Source organism: Lutra lutra, chromosome 7 (assembly GCF_902655055.1).
Source record: "Lutra lutra chromosome 7, mLutLut1.2, whole genome shotgun sequence".
NCBI lineage: Eukaryota > Metazoa > Chordata > Mammalia > Carnivora > Mustelidae > Lutra > Lutra lutra.
The window spans coordinates 61,441,822-61,458,019 of NC_062284.1; the positions used below are offsets into that span (position 1 = coordinate 61,441,822).

At 56.7% G+C, this 16,198-nt stretch overlaps 1 protein-coding gene across 1 annotated transcript in view; it reads right to left on the minus strand.

Moving 5' to 3' along the window:
* Positions 1 to 16,198, minus strand: part of SPTBN5 (spectrin beta, non-erythrocytic 5) — a 43,099-nt gene extending 26,901 nt beyond the window's left edge. The window contains exons 1-23 of the mRNA XM_047736809.1: positions 16,144 to 16,198; positions 14,829 to 14,967; positions 14,498 to 14,730; positions 13,695 to 13,848; positions 13,409 to 13,609; positions 13,125 to 13,331; positions 12,494 to 12,694; positions 11,637 to 11,789; positions 8,860 to 8,990; positions 8,392 to 8,631; positions 7,772 to 8,059; positions 6,338 to 6,578; positions 6,029 to 6,168; positions 5,780 to 5,879; positions 4,876 to 5,046; positions 4,210 to 4,365; positions 3,539 to 3,753; positions 2,966 to 3,143; positions 2,543 to 2,743; positions 2,199 to 2,315; positions 985 to 1,142; positions 446 to 581; positions 56 to 201 (exon numbers count right to left, since the gene is read on the minus strand). Coding sequence (XP_047592765.1) covers positions 56 to 201; positions 446 to 581; positions 985 to 1,142; positions 2,199 to 2,315; positions 2,543 to 2,743; positions 2,966 to 3,143; positions 3,539 to 3,753; positions 4,210 to 4,365; positions 4,876 to 5,046; positions 5,780 to 5,879; positions 6,029 to 6,168; positions 6,338 to 6,578; positions 7,772 to 8,059; positions 8,392 to 8,631; positions 8,860 to 8,990; positions 11,637 to 11,789; positions 12,494 to 12,694; positions 13,125 to 13,331; positions 13,409 to 13,609; positions 13,695 to 13,848; positions 14,498 to 14,730; positions 14,829 to 14,903 — 3,842 coding nt within the window. The 5' untranslated portion in view covers positions 14,904 to 14,967; positions 16,144 to 16,198. The remainder of the gene's footprint in view (positions 1 to 55; positions 202 to 445; positions 582 to 984; positions 1,143 to 2,198; positions 2,316 to 2,542; positions 2,744 to 2,965; positions 3,144 to 3,538; positions 3,754 to 4,209; positions 4,366 to 4,875; positions 5,047 to 5,779; positions 5,880 to 6,028; positions 6,169 to 6,337; positions 6,579 to 7,771; positions 8,060 to 8,391; positions 8,632 to 8,859; positions 8,991 to 11,636; positions 11,790 to 12,493; positions 12,695 to 13,124; positions 13,332 to 13,408; positions 13,610 to 13,694; positions 13,849 to 14,497; positions 14,731 to 14,828; positions 14,968 to 16,143) is intronic.

Sequence of the window (16,198 nt, forward strand, 5' to 3'; positions counted from 1 at the left end):
TGCACAGCTCGCTCCCCCAAGCCAGCACCCCCGGCCTAGCCCACTGGGCACTCACTGCAGGTGCTGCTGCGTCTGCTGGGCATCAGGGGCGGCCCTGTGCCCGAGATCCTGCAGGCTCTCTGCCAGCTGCTGGCAGGCCGCCACCCTCCGGGCACCCAGCTCCACTCGCCGCTGAAACCTTGTGAACTCAGTGCAGAGGTGCTGAGGACAAGAGGGCAGTGGGTGACAGAGTGACCCCCCAGGAAGGCAGCAAGCAGCCTGGGAAGCTGGGGCCTCCTGATTGGGCAACGAGGAGTGGGACAGCACCCGTGCCTACACCTCCTCAGAAGGCCTGTCCTCAGCCAGCACTCACAACTCCCACAGCCCCCTCCTCCACAGCCCTTTGGGCTGGCCCACTGCCCCCGGCCTTCTCCCTGAGGGTGTCTTCCCAGCACTTTCTGCTCACCAGGATGTGCTCATGGTCTTCTCCGAGGCTCTCCCCAAGCCCGGCCACCTGCTTCTGGCTAGCCAGCCAGGTCCGCAGCTCCTCAGCCTCCCCCATGAACTCATGCAGCTTCAGAGTCCCCTCCAGCTCTCGGCCCCTGTGGGGACAGCCCGTGGTTCCCACAGGTTGGCTGCCCACTCCCCTGGGGAGAGAGGGCCCAGTGGAAGGGGGCAACCTGAAGGAGCTTATTCGTGATCTCTGTGCAAGCCTGTGGTTCTGGATTCAGGGAGAAGTAAAGCCAAGGAGGGCAGTGGAGGGCAGTGGGCTCATATGCAGGGAAGCAATGGGAGCTGGGAGCAGGGAGCTGGGGGCTGAGTTCTTGCCCAGCAGGCCTTGCTGTGGACTTGACGGAAGGAGGGGAGTAACCCCCAGCAAGGGCTCCTCTGACACATCTCTATGGGCTGGGGGCCAGGGTTTCCTTCCAGCTCAGGGTCACGGCATGGGAACGGTCAACCATGGCTAGGTCCCGCCAGACCTAGAGCAGGTACAGCGCCCCTTACCGTGTGGCTGTACGTTCCCGCAGTGCCCTCAGCTGCTCCCAGAGCCTCTCCCGTACCACGAGCAGGTGCTCCGGGGCCCCGGGGCCAGCGAGGATTTGTGCCCTCTGGTCAAGCTTCTCCATGGAGCTCCAGCAGAGAGCCAGTTCCTGCTGCAGGGCCTGCCAGCACACACGGACCCAGGCTCGGCGCAGACTGGATGGCTCCTTCACCCACACACACATCTTCCCCACCCTTCCCTTCAGCCACTGATCCTCAAACTCAACCGTCTGCCCATCTACACACCCACTGATCCACCCGTCCATTCATCCCCCCATCCGCCCAGCCATGCGTCCAACATCCACTCACCCAATGCTCATGGAGTTCTTACTGTGTCCTCAGAGGACTCACTATTTAGTAAGAGAGGTTAGGTGCTGGGTAAATGGGGCCGGGGGAGGGAGGACGCAGGAGATACTGCACTAGACCCCGACAATACAGAAGACAGCGATGGCCCGGGGTTAAGTGAGCTGCCCAGGACGTCTGGGACACCGAAGCCCCACAAGGGCACGACGGAGCCGACTCTGGCCATGTGCTCAGCCACCCAAGTGAGCACCCATGCCCCGCATGAATGGCTGAGAGTCCTCCATCCCAGGACGTGGAAACACCGACCATGAGGGCTCTATGGAAACCACGTCCAGACAAGAGGACGCGTCAGTGCCAGCCGGAACCAGGGCTGCTGTGGGGTCCAGGGCTGTGAGGTCCTGAGAGTCTGAGCCCAGGAGGAGGGTGCGCTGGGCCTCCCTCCCTTTAACCGTGGCGGGGGAATGCTTGCCAGGGGAGGTAGGTTTCAAGAGGGCATTTGGTTAACTCAAAGGGTGACATTCAAAGTGTGGGAGGAAGAACCCTGAGGAAGACATGGGAGAAGGTGCTGGGGCAAGAGAGGAAGAAGGCAGAGAAATCCTGAGGCCACAGGGGTGTCAATGGGTCAGGAGACTAAAGAAGGGGGCAGAGTTCTTCAAAGGGCTGTCTCTGAAGGAGGGGAGCCCTGGGGATGGGCAGGGGGCCCTGCCAGACTTGGGGGTTGGCAGGAAAGGAGTTGGCTGTGTCTTCAGGAAGAAACAGCAGAGCTCTGTGCCCCTGGGAAGGAGAATGTGCCCTTGGCGAGCATGATAGACCTCTCCTCATGGCTCATTGTCTCCCCAGGACAGGCTGTGTGCAGGCTGCCCGGGACATGGTACCTGGTTCTTCTTGATGAGCCTGGAGGTGGCTGCTTCATCTCCACCACAGTCCTCACTGCTCACCAGTGGCTGCTTTTCCTTTACCCAGTCCTCCAGCTCCAATGCAGCCAGAAAACACTGCCAGGAATGAGGCCACCTCACCCTGATGATGTCAGCTGGGACCCTCCACCAACCCTTGGGGACATCACACTAGGCTTTCCAGCAGCCCATGCAAAGGATTCTGTGCCTATTGGGGACTTGCCAGCTTCTGGGCCAGGGTTCTGCCAACTGACCTGCCCCTCTGAGAGGCCCAGCTCCTGCAGAGCTTCCTCACAGTGTGACCCCGGGGGCTCTCCGTGTCCCACCTGTTGGAGAGCCACAGCCTGCTGCAGGCACTGGGCCTGCACCTCCCACGTCCGCTCCAGCTTGGCCCAGCGGCCCTCCAGCTTCTGGCATTGCTCCAGGATGCGCGGGGCTTCGGGGTGCCCCGAGGCCGCAAGGCTCTGTCCAGAACCCAGCACGTGCTGTACCTGTCCCTGGTGGGCTCTCATCTCTGCCCCGAGCTCCTGCCACAGAATGGGATGGGGACTGTTGCCTCTGGGCTTCCCTTAGACACCAGGCGCCTACAACAGAGCTGTGCATGCAGCTCCAGGGGCCACTGGGGCAAAACTGGGCAGTGAATAACTGGGGGCAGAGACTTGGGAATAGGGACACCCTGTTAGTGACAGAAGGCTTCTAAGATCTCAGAGTGGGAGGTCAGGGATCCTGGGAGGAACAGGGGCGAATACCTCGTGCTTGTGGCAAAGGCTCTGGGCACCATTTAAGCACTGGGCGGAGCCGACTCTGGCCATGCGCTCAGTCACCCAAGTGAGCTCCAGGTTGCTCAGTTGGTAGAACTCATGCAGCTCCACTGAGGCCTGCAGCTGTAGGCAATGGGTGGCCAGAGGTCCCTGCAGAGACTTGAACCTGGGTGAAGGCAGAAGAGATGGTAGACAGTGGGAACAGTCGGTGGGTGGGGGGGCCCTCAGGGCTTCCCACAGCCCAGTGAGGGACCCATGAGGAATGAAGCAGAGGACAGGGGAGAGCCTCATCTGATGACGGTGAGGCAGCTGGAAAGGGCCCAAGGCCAAACACTTCACCCAGATAACCTGCTTGACTTCAGATTGTGGGGTACTGAGGATGCCTAGAATTGGGGTCTCTGGCCTTCCTATCCCGGGAATGACCCTCCTCATAAGGGAAGGAGATTTGGACAAGTAGGTCATGTAGATGCCACTGCTGGCCTCACTGGTTAAACTGTCCTCACGTTCATGGGATGGGGGGTAGCACAGAGTGGGGTGAAGATGGAACAAGCGGGTGGGTACCTCTGTAGGTACTTCTGGGTCTCCTCCATAATGGTCTGAGAAGTGAGCCCCTGGTGGGCCTGGGAGACGAGGGCAGCCATCTTGCTGGCCAGTGCCTGGCTCTCGCTTTCCAGTTGGCAGTGCCGTTTCTGTAACTCCCGGCTGGAACCCAGGTCTTGCCCTGTTTGTGCGCTTTGCAGGCTCCTCTCCAGCTGCTTCATCTTCTCCTTGGCATCCTGGGGAGAGTGCAGGGTCCTGCATCAGGCTCTGTAGCATAGGTTTCCAAGTTCTTGGACTCCAAGACCATACTGGAGTATGGTAAGCTTGCCGCTTACCAGATTCGCCGAGGACCTACTCGGGACCCCAGAGTCTCACCGTCCACTTTCCCACCCGCCCCGCGCCCCAGAGCCTCATGAACACTCCCATCCCCTCATGCTTCTTCCTCCATAGGTATCCCAGCTGTGCCAACTCCACCCTGGGCACACAGGAGATAATTCTAAACTGTCAGAGCCAGGCCCCACTTGACATCAGCCAGAGGCCTCTCAAGACGGCAGGACTCCCCAGGGCCCCTCCAGAATTAGAATACCCTAGACTCCTCCCTGCCCCTGCCTGTCCTGCCTGTTCCCCTTCCCCATCCTGGCCCAGCAGAGCCTCAGTCTCCCTCTTGTGCCCTGGCCCGCTCTTCAGCAGACCTGTAGCAGCCCCAGAAGCTGTCTAGTCTGCTGGAGCCGGTCCCCCTGCCTGGCCAGATTGTTCTTCAACTCTTCCCACTTGCTGCTCAGGCCCTGAAGGCTGGCCTGCACAGCTTCCCCGGCACAGTGCCCGTCGCTCAGCAGCCGTCTCCCCGCCTGGAGTAGACACAAAGATGGAGGGAATTGTGTTGAGTTGCTTTACCACGAGGGGCCACAGCAGGCGGGACCCAGATGGCAGAGGTGGGGGGAAGGGTAGTCTGCTACAGGTTGCGTTCTCCAGGCTGCAAGGGCTCAAACATTTCCTGTAGCCCCCATCTGTAGGCAGCGGTGGGCGGGCTCTGGGCTGATGCCCCTGAGGTGAGCAGGGTGAACCCGCAGCAGACGGGAAGGCTTTGTTCAGGTGGAAGTGGCAGGTGCTGGAGCTGCCCTGAGAGCTGGGGGTGGGGTGGGGATGATGGGAAGACATGAAGGGAACGTTCTGGGCTGGTTTGGGCACCAAGACAGAGGGGTATCTAGCAGAGTGGAGGAGGAATCTGGGGGATCCTAATTCCGAGATGACTGAGAACGAGTCTTCCTTCGGTGAGTTTGTTCCATGAAAACAGGCCATTCAGCTGGGCTGGGGATTTGAAGAGGCATGAGCCCTGCAACCCTGTCTAGCACCCTCACCTGCTGTAGGCCCTCCACGTGCCCAGAGGAGGCCAGCAGCTCACGCTTGGCGGCTTCATGCCACGCGGCTTGCTGCAGGATGTCGCTGGGCTCTAGGGAAGGCTCCTCCGCTGCCCTCAGCCCCTTCTCCTCTATCCACAGCACCAGCCCTGCCACATCCTGCTGCCATTCCTGCCCAAGAACCAGGAGAAAATGGGTCTCATGAGCCAGGGGGAAGGGCTGATGCATGGACCTCTAGAGAGAGGGGGGTCTCACGGACCCCCCTGGGAAAGAGCAGGACACAGTGTGTAAGGTGGGGCCTGGGTTACCACTCACAAGTGGGGACAGGAAAGCGGAGATGGGGAGGGAAATGTTCCCCTCACAGCAGGAGGAGGTCCGGGGAGGGACAGCCTGGGGCCCCCCAATGGTGTCCTGTGCCCAGAAAACAGGAGCCCTTGGTCAGTCCCCACCACTCGGGCCACCTCAGATCACATATGGCCATTTCTCTCTCCTAATAGGCTTATGCCACAGGAGGCCTGTGGACCGGCACAGCTCTGAGTCCCCATGGGGGCTGAACAAGTCTCTGACAGAGCCGAGGTCTGCGGTGGGTGCCCATGGCCCAAGCGTGAGCCCAGAGTGTGGCCCAAAATGATGGGCAAGGGGAGTCGCCAGGTGAGGGAGGCCAAGAGAGTTTATCAGGACTTTGTTTAGTCCTGCCTCAACAGTGTGGCCTCAGCCTGTAAAAATCAGAGCCATAACACATGTCCCACAAGAGGGGCTATGGGGGTCGGTGGCAGAACAGAACATGTGGGAAGGTGCTTTGCAAACCATAAAGGGCTCTGCATTGCGCACGAGTGTTCACGCAGCAGGGGCCTCCTAGGCTCTCCTCCCGGGAGGCCTCGTCCACCTGGGCTGGCTGCCTCACCTGCAGCTGGAGGGAAGCCAGCAGCCACCTCCTCTTCTGCTCGCTCCTCTCCTGGACCCTGGTCCACTGTGCCTGGACACTCTGCAATTGTTCCCGGACCCTGGAGGCCAGGTGGAGTGGGGGAGGGCTCAGGGGTAGGGGACTCAGCTCAGGGCATGCCCCACTGCCACCTTGATGCCCACACCCTCTCCCAGCCTCAGGGCAGCAGGCCATATAGGGTGTGCTCTGTGCCCATGGGCCTTGACTCACTTGTGTGCAGCAGGGTGTTGGCTCAGGGCCAGCTTCTCACCACGTGCCCGCAGAGCCTCTACTCGATGGCCAAGGATGCCCAGGAGCCGCCCAAAGTCCTGGTGCTGCTGCAGCAGGCTCTGGGCTTCCCCAACATCGTCCTGGGAGGCAGAGGCTGGGGGTCATGCTTGGGACGATGGGGTCAGCACCACCTTGCCTACTGCTGGCCCCAGGGCCACCAGCAACCCCCACTCCAGCCCCTGCCCATCTTCAAAGCTCCCCCCAGTGATGGGGAAGCAGCCCTGCAGCCCCATATCCCTGGCCCCCTACCCCAAGCTTGTCCCGCTGCAGGAAGGCCTCGTGTCTGGCACAGGTGGCAGTGAAACCATCGACATCTCCGCCAAACCTCTGCAACTCCAGCCCCTCCTGCAGCCGCTGCCGTCTCTGCTCCCAGGCGGCCTGCAGGCCTGGGCCTTGCTGGCCCAGGAGCCTCAGAGTGCGGGCCACCTCCTGGGAGTCCGGGGAGTCCAAGGCTGAAAGGGTCTGGCCCTGAGCCTCCAGCTGCTGCAGCCTGTCCAGAACGACAGGCGGAATGTCAAACCCCATCTGCACCTCTCACTGCCCCTTCCTCCCCTCTCCCTTGGTCACTCACTTTGGAGCTCTGATAGGGGGCTAACTGGCAGGGGGGATCTGTGGTTAGTTAGCCCCAGTGGTGTACTCGTCCCCTAGGAATTGTGCCCTAGCTCACTAGTGAGGTGCAGACCATAATGGGCCAGGCACGCTGCTGAGGTCTCATGGCGGTCACGCTTCCTGCTGGTCACACACTTGCTCCAGGGCCCCATCCCACTGGCCATGCCCAGGCAAGTAGAAGAATCCCTCAAACTGCACCCGGGCCACCATATGGCCATGGACATGAGAAAGGGCGCCTCTCTCAGCCAGCTGAGCACATGGGCACACAGCTTGGGGACAGGTGACACCTTTGTGTGGATTAAGAAAAGGCTCTGCTTCCTCTGAGGTGAGGCAGCCTCAACCCATTAGTAGAGTCTAGAAACAGAGGACGGGATGGATTCAGTGCCCAACTCGGCTACCTTCGGGCTCTCCTGTGCGGGCACAGCCTGTAAACTGTGCATGGTGACCTGCCTGCCTGACAGACCTGGGTTGTCATCCCCGCAGGACCGATGGTCTAGCCAGACTGGGGAGGAGCCATCTGACTCTGGGAGCCTGTGGGGTCTGTGTCATCCAGAAGCGAGTACTCAAAGCAATACATCAGGTTCACCTGGATGGGGTCTGGCCAAGTCTGCACTTGACAGAACCTTCCGGGAAGCTAAGATTCTGCCCTGTATCCCACCCCACCTCACCCCCAGAAGTACGCAGGATGCCTGACCAGTTCTTGGTTACATCCCCCTCCCTTTTTTTTTAAAGATTTTATTTATTTATTTAACAGACAGAGATCACAAGTAGGCAGAGAAGCAGGCAGAGAGAGAGGGAAGCAGGCAGAGAGAGGGGGAAGCAGGCTCCCTGCTGAGCGGAGAGCCCGATGTGGGGCTCAATCCCAGGACCCTGGGATCATGACCTGAGGTAAAGGCAGAGGCTTTAACCCACTGAGCCATCCAGGCGCCCCTACATCCCCCTCCTTAAAACCTGCCCCAAGCACCTGCTGGATCCTAGCTTGGCCTACTCCCCTGGGTGACACCCCGTTTCCTGCCTCTTGCTTTCTGGTGGCCTGTCCCCTGAAGGCTGTCCTGTCTGCCCTCCCCTCCTGACCTCTCCTGTTGTAGCTGGATCTCCACCAGCAGGTCTGTGTGCTCCATCAGCAGCTGCTGGGCTGAGGCCACATCCACCACCTTCTCCTCCCCGCGCAGCTGAGCCCAGATGCCTTCCACCCACAGCAGCAGCTGCTGGCTCTCCTGCAGGAAGCTCTGCCGTGCCCGCGCTTCAGCCCAGGCCCTAGCCTGTCGGGCCACCTGCTGCTGTCCCCTTTCCAGCAGCTCCCACAGCGGCTCCACCTGTTCTTGCAGGGACCGGCTCTCTGGGGGGCCCAGCTCCTCAGCCCTGGGAGATGGGGTCCACCGCCTCGTTAGGACCCTGCCCTGGAGGCCTGGTGTCCAGGCTCGGATTCCCCAGGGGAAGGGGTGGGGACACATCATTCCCATCTCCCCCCTTGCCCCTGGGGCAGCAAGCCTGTGTGGCTCGCCCTTTCTCCATGTCTCCATGGGCATTTCCTTGTACCCTTACCCCACCTGTGTCCCCCCCCCCCGCCCCCGTCCTTCAGACAGCACATCCTGCCCATCCTCCACTTTCTGTCCCATTCCTCATTCCCACAACCCTGCTCAGTCCTCCCCTGCCTCCCAGGGCCCTGTCCCCATGCCAAGCCCAGGCTGTACTTCATGGCTGCCCTTTTCAGGTAGTGGACTCTCCTCTCCAGCGTTAACATCTTCTGCTGGGCCAGCTGCAGGGGGCGGTGGCTGTCCTTGGATTGCCCCAGCTGGAGGGTTTCCAGCTGGAGAATCAGGTCTTGCAGCTGGACCTGTGTGGATCCACACTCATGCAGAAAAGTGCACACATCTGTGGTGTGTGCCAGTTGTGTTTCCTTCTCTTTCTTCAGAGCTTCCATCTGCCCCCACCTGACCAGAGGAAACAGGGATGTCTCCATCACGGGGACATCCCCATCCACCCCAGGACCTTGGCCGGGGGCTCACACAATGGCTGCTACCAGGCTGGCCATTCCCACACCCTCTCCTCCCTGTCTCTGACACACCCAGTGTTTCCTCCTGGCATCTTGGGAGGTAGATAAGCAGGCTCCACAGGCCTGGGAACTGTATCCAGCCCATCCTGCACTCCGTCATTCTTACCTCTGGCTCAATTCCTCCTGCTGTTGCTGAATTCTGGGGGTACCTTCAGGATATCTCTGCTTCAGCTGTTCTGCATTGCTGCTGACCTCAGCCCAGTAGCCCCTTCCCACAGCCAGGGTAGTGAGGAAGTTCTGGGGAAAGGAAGACCAGGCCTTGAGGGTTTTTTTTTCTTCTCACAGCTGCCCTCAAGACTACAAATTACCTCAGACATGCTCTGCTGCCTAGGTGTTTGAACTGCTTCCCTCTCAAAGGACCAGGATTTCTGACCGTAAAGGGAGGGAGGGTTTTTTAAAAATTCAAAGCCAGGGGGTGCCCGGGTAGCTCAGTGGGTGAAGCCTCTGCCTTCGGCTCAGGTCATGATCCCAGGGTCCTGGGATCGAGCCCTGAATCAGGCTCTCTGCTCAGCAGGGAGCCTGCTTCCCTCCACCCCCCACCTCTCTGCCTACTTGCGATCTGTCAAATAAATAAATAAATAAATAAATCTTTAAAAAAAAAAATTCAAAGCCGGGTATCCAAACTAGAAAGAAGTAAAACTGTCACTATTTGCAGATGACATGTATTATATACAGAAACCATAAAGACCCCACTGACAAATTGTTAACAACAAATGAATTCAGCAATAGTGCAGGGCACAAAATCAATCTACAGGGATAGCTAGCACTTCTGTACACTAATAATGAACTGTCAGAGAAATTTAAAAAAATATCACTTATAATTACATTAAAAATAAAGTACCTAGAATACATTTAACATAAGAGATGAAAGACCTACACACTGAAAACTATAAGACTCTGATGAAAGAAATTGAAAAAAAAAAAAAAAAAAAGCAAAAACAACCCACAAATAAATGGGAAGATATACCATGTTCATGGATTGGACAAGTTAATATTGTTGAAATGTCCATACTACTCAAAGCAACCTACAAATTCAATATAATCCCTATTAATTCCAACATCATTTTTCACAGAACTAGAGCAATCCTAAAATTTGTATGGAAACACAAAAGACGCATAACTACAACAAAGTTGAGAAAGAACCAAGTCAGAGGCATCATGCTCCCTGATTTCAAACTATATAGTTTACTATAATAAACTATAGTAATTATTTATAATAATCAAATAGCATGGTCTTGGCATAAAAACAGGCATATAGATCAGTGGAACAGAACAGAGAGCCCAAAAATAAACCCATGCACATGGGGTCAATTAATTTATGAAAAAGGAGCCAAGGATATACAATTGGGGAAAAAAGATAGTCTCTTCAATAGTGCTGGGAAAACCGGACAGCCACATGCCAAATATGAAACTAGACCCTTACCTTACACCATAAACAACAAATTCAAAATGTTCAACAAGAGCAAATAATCTTCTTTCTCCAAAGAAGACATAGAGATCCAAGAGACATATGAAAAGATGCTCAACATCACTAATCTTCAGGGAGATGCAAATCAAAACCACAACCAGAGATCACCAGAGAATGGCTATTCTTGAAAAGACTAGAAAGAAGTGTTGGTGAGAATGTGGAAAAGAGGAAGAAAGGAAACCCTTGTGCACAGTTGGTGGGAATGTAAATTGGTGCAGCAACTATGGAAAAGAACACGGAGGTTCCTCAAAAAATGAAAAATAGACCTACCTTACGGTCTAGCAACTCCACTTCTGGTGTTTATCCAAAGAAAATGAAAACACTAACTTGAAAAGATATCTGCACCCCCATGCCCATAGCAGCATTACAGGCAATAGCCAAGATATGGAAGCCGCCTCACTGTCCACTAATGGATGGACAAAGAAAATATGGTATATATATACCTACCACATCCGAAAGAATTAAATATTTCTTTCATACCATAAAAAAGGAATGAAATCTTGCTATTTGGGACAATGGGAGGGACCATGAGGGCATTCTGCTAAGTGAAGTAAGTCAGAGAGAGATAAATACTGTATGATCTTACTTGTATGGGGGTATCTAAAAACACAAAACAAAACAAGACAGACACAGAGGACAGATTGGTAGCTGCCAGAGGTAGGGAGCTGGGGGTGGGTGACATGGGTAACGGGGGTCAAAAAGTGCCAACTTCTAGCTATAAAATAAGTCATGGGGATGGAATGTCTAGCATGGGGACTACAGTTAATCAGACTATGTTGCATATTTGAAAGTTGCCAAGAGAGCATATCTTGAAAGTTCTCATCCTAAGGGATGCCTGGGTGGCTCAGTCAGTTAAACATCTGCCTTCAGCTCAGGTCCTGATTCCAGGGTCCTGGGATCGAGTCCCACATCAGGTTCCCTGCTCAGCAGGGAGCCTGCTTTTCTCTCTGCCTGCCAACTCCCCTTGCTTGTGCTCTGACAAATAAATGCCCAAAAAATCTTTTAAAAAAGTTCTCACCCCAAGAAAAAACTTACGTAACTATGTGTGGTGATGGCTGTTAACCAAACTTACTGTAAAATGTACATGTATATTGATTATGGTAATAATAGAACATTATGTGTTGATATTAACTAGACTTACAGTGGTGATCATTTCACAGTATCTACAACTATCCTACCATTATGTAGCATCCCTGAAACTACTGTAATGTCACATGTCATTTATGCTCGATAAAAAAACTTCAAAGCCAGACCCCTTGCTCCTCCTTCCCAGACAGGCCTAGAGTGAACATGGACCAGTCAAGCACAGGAGCGAATAATGGAGAGGCGGGAATGGGCAGGGAGGAAGAAGGATGGGAATAAGGAGAGGTGGCAGGGCTGAGCAGCTGAGAACCCCCACCTTTGGTGAGCAGTACCTCATATGTGAGCCGAGTGACCTCTAAGTTGTGGGCCTGGGGCTGCAACGTTTGGAGCAGTGCTGTCTGGTTCTCTAGCCAGGACCGCAGCTCCCCACAGAAGCCATGGAAGCCCCACAGGGCTACTGCCTCCTCCAAGCGCGCCCTGTGGTGCTGAGGAGAGGCCGGCCCAGGGATTGTGGTGAGGGTCATCTTCCCCATGGGGCTCTCAGAGTGGTCCTGTCACCCCAATTCCCCACTGGTGGGCCCAGTGCCCTCTGTCAGAGGACTATGGGAGGGAGCTGACAAGAGCTCAGCATCAGGTCAAGGACCCTGGCAGAGTGTGCCCTTTTGATCTAGCCCTTGGCTCTCAGGTAGGGCCCTACTTCTGGGGGACCTGGCTTTGCCTAGCTCGGTCCACCTCTCTTCCAGGCTCTCCTCCTGCTGCCTACCACTCCCAGCTTCACTGCTGGGCTCCAGACTCTCTGGTCTTTACTCCTCCTGGGTGCTGGGCTCCAGACTCTCTGGTCTTTACTCCTCCTGGGCCTCCTTCCTGCCTTGGCTTAGGTCCTGCCTAGGCCATGTGTCCCTGTCTCCTCTGCCCCCACCCCCCCCTCCCTTTACCTGCTCTTAGCCCTTCCTTGTTCCTAGTCTTAGCCCAAGTATCCCTCCCTCAGAGATGCCCTCCCCGTCTGCCAGGCTGACCTGAGCTCCTATCACATCCACAGCTGTCTACTGACTTCTCATCTCCTCTGCCAGCACATAAGCTGCTTGCAGCCAGCATGCATGTCCAATAAGGGCTCCGTCCCTGGGCTCCCAGCTCAGGGTCCAGTAGAGAGTAAGGGCTCCATGAACATCTTCTAGAACAAGAATGTTACCTTTGCCAGGGCCTGCAGGCCCTCATAGTCTCCGCTCAGGCAGTCCTGTGTCTGGAGTATGGTGTTAGGGTCAAAGATGGCGTCAGGCTCAGCCGAGAGGGCCATCTTCCAGGTGCCCGGGGGGCCGGAGTGGCAGGAGACCTCACTCCAGGTCCCCAGGTGGCTCAGGGCTTTCTTCGGAGAGCTCAGGGCAGACACCACCTGTGCGGACAAGACAGAGTGCAGCACATCCACTGGGGCTCCCCTAAGCACAGAAGGCTCCAAATGGTGCAGCCAGGGGTTGTCCCTGGGCTGGTAAAAGCGAAGCGGGGGCATTCCAGCAGGAACCTGGTTAATGCCTGGAAACTGGCAGGCAAAATGAGCAAAGCCAGACGCACTGGATGACCTCCCTGGGTGGGCAGACGGGATGCCACGCACTGGGCTGGGCAGGAGGCAGAAGGCTGCCCGGGAGGGGTGCCCCGCCGGGTGCCCCGCACCCACCCCCCCAAGCCCAGGCTTCCCGGTAGGCGGCCACAAAAGCCCTCCCATCTCCACCTTCTGTGTGGTCACGGGAAACAGGGGCCTTGCTGAGACCACTCGTGCATTTGGAGCCGGAGGCCCGTAGTTTTGGAGCCCTCCCGGCCCCACGCACCGTGAGCGACACCTGCGCTGCGGCCGCGCGTGCCTGCTCATCCAGCTGCCGCAGCTCGGCCCCGAAGGCCTGAACCGCGCGCTCCAGCCGCCGGTGGCGCAGCAGCAGGGCCTCGGTGGCTGCGGGATTCCGTCCGCAGGGGGCGCTCTCCAGGGCCGACCGCTGTTCACGCAGCCAAGAGGCCGCGTCTGCCGCGTCGGCCAAGTACTGCGGGGAAGAGGGCAGGCTGTGCACTGGCCGCCCTGCACACACCCACCGCCGCCCGCCACCCACCGTCCCGCTACCTGCCGGGCTAGCAGAGTTGCCTGCAGCCGCGCCCCACGCCTGGCTGCCCCAGCCCTGAGCCGCTGCAACGTGCCCTGCAGTGCCTCGGCCCTCTCGTGGGGATCTGGCCGCATGCGGTGCCCGCGGGCACTCAGGTCGCATCCCCTCCGCACGAGATCAATGCACACGTTCTGGTGGTGGCGCAGCTCGGCTTCCAGGGCCTGGCGGGGTGCAGAGTAGGGATCTGGGTGAAGGGAAGAAGGGGGCCGCAAGGTAGGGACTGGCAGGGTGGCAGGCCCCAGGTACCTTGTGTTTCTGCAGGGCTGTTCTGATCTGGCCAAGGTCCGGGCCCAGGGCCTCATCCTCCACCAGCTGCCCGCGCTCCTTCAACCAGGCTTCCTCCTCCTCGCAGTGGTGCAGGAACTCAGCCTGCTGCAGGCTCTGCTCCAGCAAGGCCCGCCTGAGGGAAGGCAGGGACCCCAAAGGGATTGGGGAGGGCTCCCCATCAGATTCAGACACTTCCCCTGAGACAAGAGTTTTCTTTTCTTTTTTTTTTAAAAGATTTTATTTATTTGACAGATCACAAGTAGGCAGAGAGGCAGGCAGAGAGAGAGAAGGAAGCAGGCTCCCCACTGAGCAGAGAGCCCGATGTGGGGCTCGATCCCAGGACTCTGGGATCATGACCTGAGCCGAAGGCAGAGGCCTTAACCCACTGAGCCACCCAGGCGCCCCAGACAAGAGTTTTCTTGTTCTGGATGACTCAGCAGGGGACCCAGAAGACTTGGGGGTGAGGGATAATGTGGAGAAAGTTGCCAAGTCAGCAGTATTTTTTTTTTTTTTAAGATTTTATTTATTTATTTGACAGACAGAGATCACAAGTAGACAGAGAGGCAGGCAGAGAGAGAGGAGGAAGCAGGCTCCCCACTGAGCAGAGAGCCCGACGTGTGGCTCGATCCCAGGACCCTGAGATCATGACCCGAGCCGAAGGCAGCAGCTTAACTCACTGAGCCACCCAGGAGCCCCAGTCAGCAGTATTTTTAACGTGGGCAGGAGGTAACTGGGTTACACGAAGATTCCAGAGTAGGTAGAAGAGTGGGATGAGCTCTTACCGGGCCTTGACCAGAGACACCAGGCTCCAGTGGAGCTGGGCCAGTGCCTGGGCCTTGGCCTGCAGCACCTCCACACCAGTGCCCAGGGAGGAGTCCAGCTCCGCTGTCTGGAGGGCAAGATGGTGCACATGGGCTCCGTGGGCAGACACCTGGGCCTCCAGCAGGTCATGCTTCTGCAGTAGCTCCATGGTCTTTGCCAGCTGCTGCTCACAGGCTGTGGAGCTGGCCAGCACCTGGCCGGGGGTGGACAAGTGAACATTGCAGCCCCATAGTGCTGGTGCACCTGCTTTTTGGCCTGGGGGAGGGGGATGTCTGCTGGTACAGGGCCCACCTGGAGCTCCTTGAGCTGATTGGAGGCACTCTCCACCTCGTGCAGCAAGCCCAGCATAGCCTGCAGGTCTGCCATCTGCTTCTTCTGCCCTTGGAGACGTTCAAGAAGTCGCTGCCAGCGCCCAGTGATCTCCAGTTGCCTGCAGTACATGAGAATAAGGGTGGTCTTTACTGGGCTGCTATGGGGAAGCCACCTTGGGGGCTATAGCTGGTGGGGGACTTGGTTGTCAGGGAGGAGCCTGAGCCTGGTGGCTGGGGCCTTGGAGCATCCTAGTCTGGGTGATTGGGGCATCGTATTCTTGCTTCTCAGACACAGAGAAGCCAGAGGAAGGGTCTGTGAGGTTCAGGTCTTCAGGGCCCCCAATCCTTCTTTCCAGGCCCCATCTCAGATGATAGACAGCAACTCCAGCCTTCTAAGTGCCTGTGCTATAAATCTGGAGAACTCACTTTCTCACAGCCCGCATCTGGTCTGTCTGCAAGTCCCCCTGGGTTCAAAATATTTCTAGAATCCCACCATTTCTCATGGCCTCCGTTACTTCTCTCTGGCCTAGATTATTGTGCAGCCTCCTATGTGGTCTGCTTCTGCCTCTTCCATCTGTCCCCGACATGGCCTCCAAAGTGATCACTGTAGAAAAGGAGTTAGACTGTGGCACTCCTCGGCTCAGGCTCTCCCACGACTCGTTCCGCTCTGAGTAAATCCCGTCTTTAGGGCACCCTACAGAACCCAGCATGCTATCTGCCTCCACCCTTTGGGCCTGTCCTTCTGGGACCTCAGCTGCTGCCAGTCCCTTCGGTCAGCACTGGCCTCTGTGCTATCTTTTACAGGCACTGCACAAGCCATTCCTGCTGCCTGGGAGAGTCTGTCTCATCTGTATGGCTGCCCCCTCACTCCTCGCTGGTCTTTGCTCAAAAGTGAACAGCCCAGTCTACCTTCCTCTTCCTCTTTTGGCACCTTGTAATCTCCTATGCTTTATCACTATTTTTTATCATTTCATATATATATATATATAGTTTGTTTTCCTTAGACGTGTGTAAGCTCTGGGAGGGGAGAGATTATTGTGTGTCCTCTTCACTACTAAATCCCCAGCACTAGCCCAGTGCTCGGGAAATAGTAGATGCTCAATAAATGTTTGTTTAGTGAGTGAATTAATAAGAAGTATGTAGAAAGGGTGGTGGTTTACCAAAAGGAGTCCATTACAGATGCTGGAACTTCAGGCATTGGTGGGAGTTTGAGCTTCCCAAGGGGAGCCCTTACCATATGACACCTCTATGGCCAGGAATGGGCACACGTAAAGGGTATGATAGGAAGGCCTTACCCTGTTTTGAGGATAGTTTCCGTGCCCCGGGCTCACCTGCAGGCCACCTCCTCCC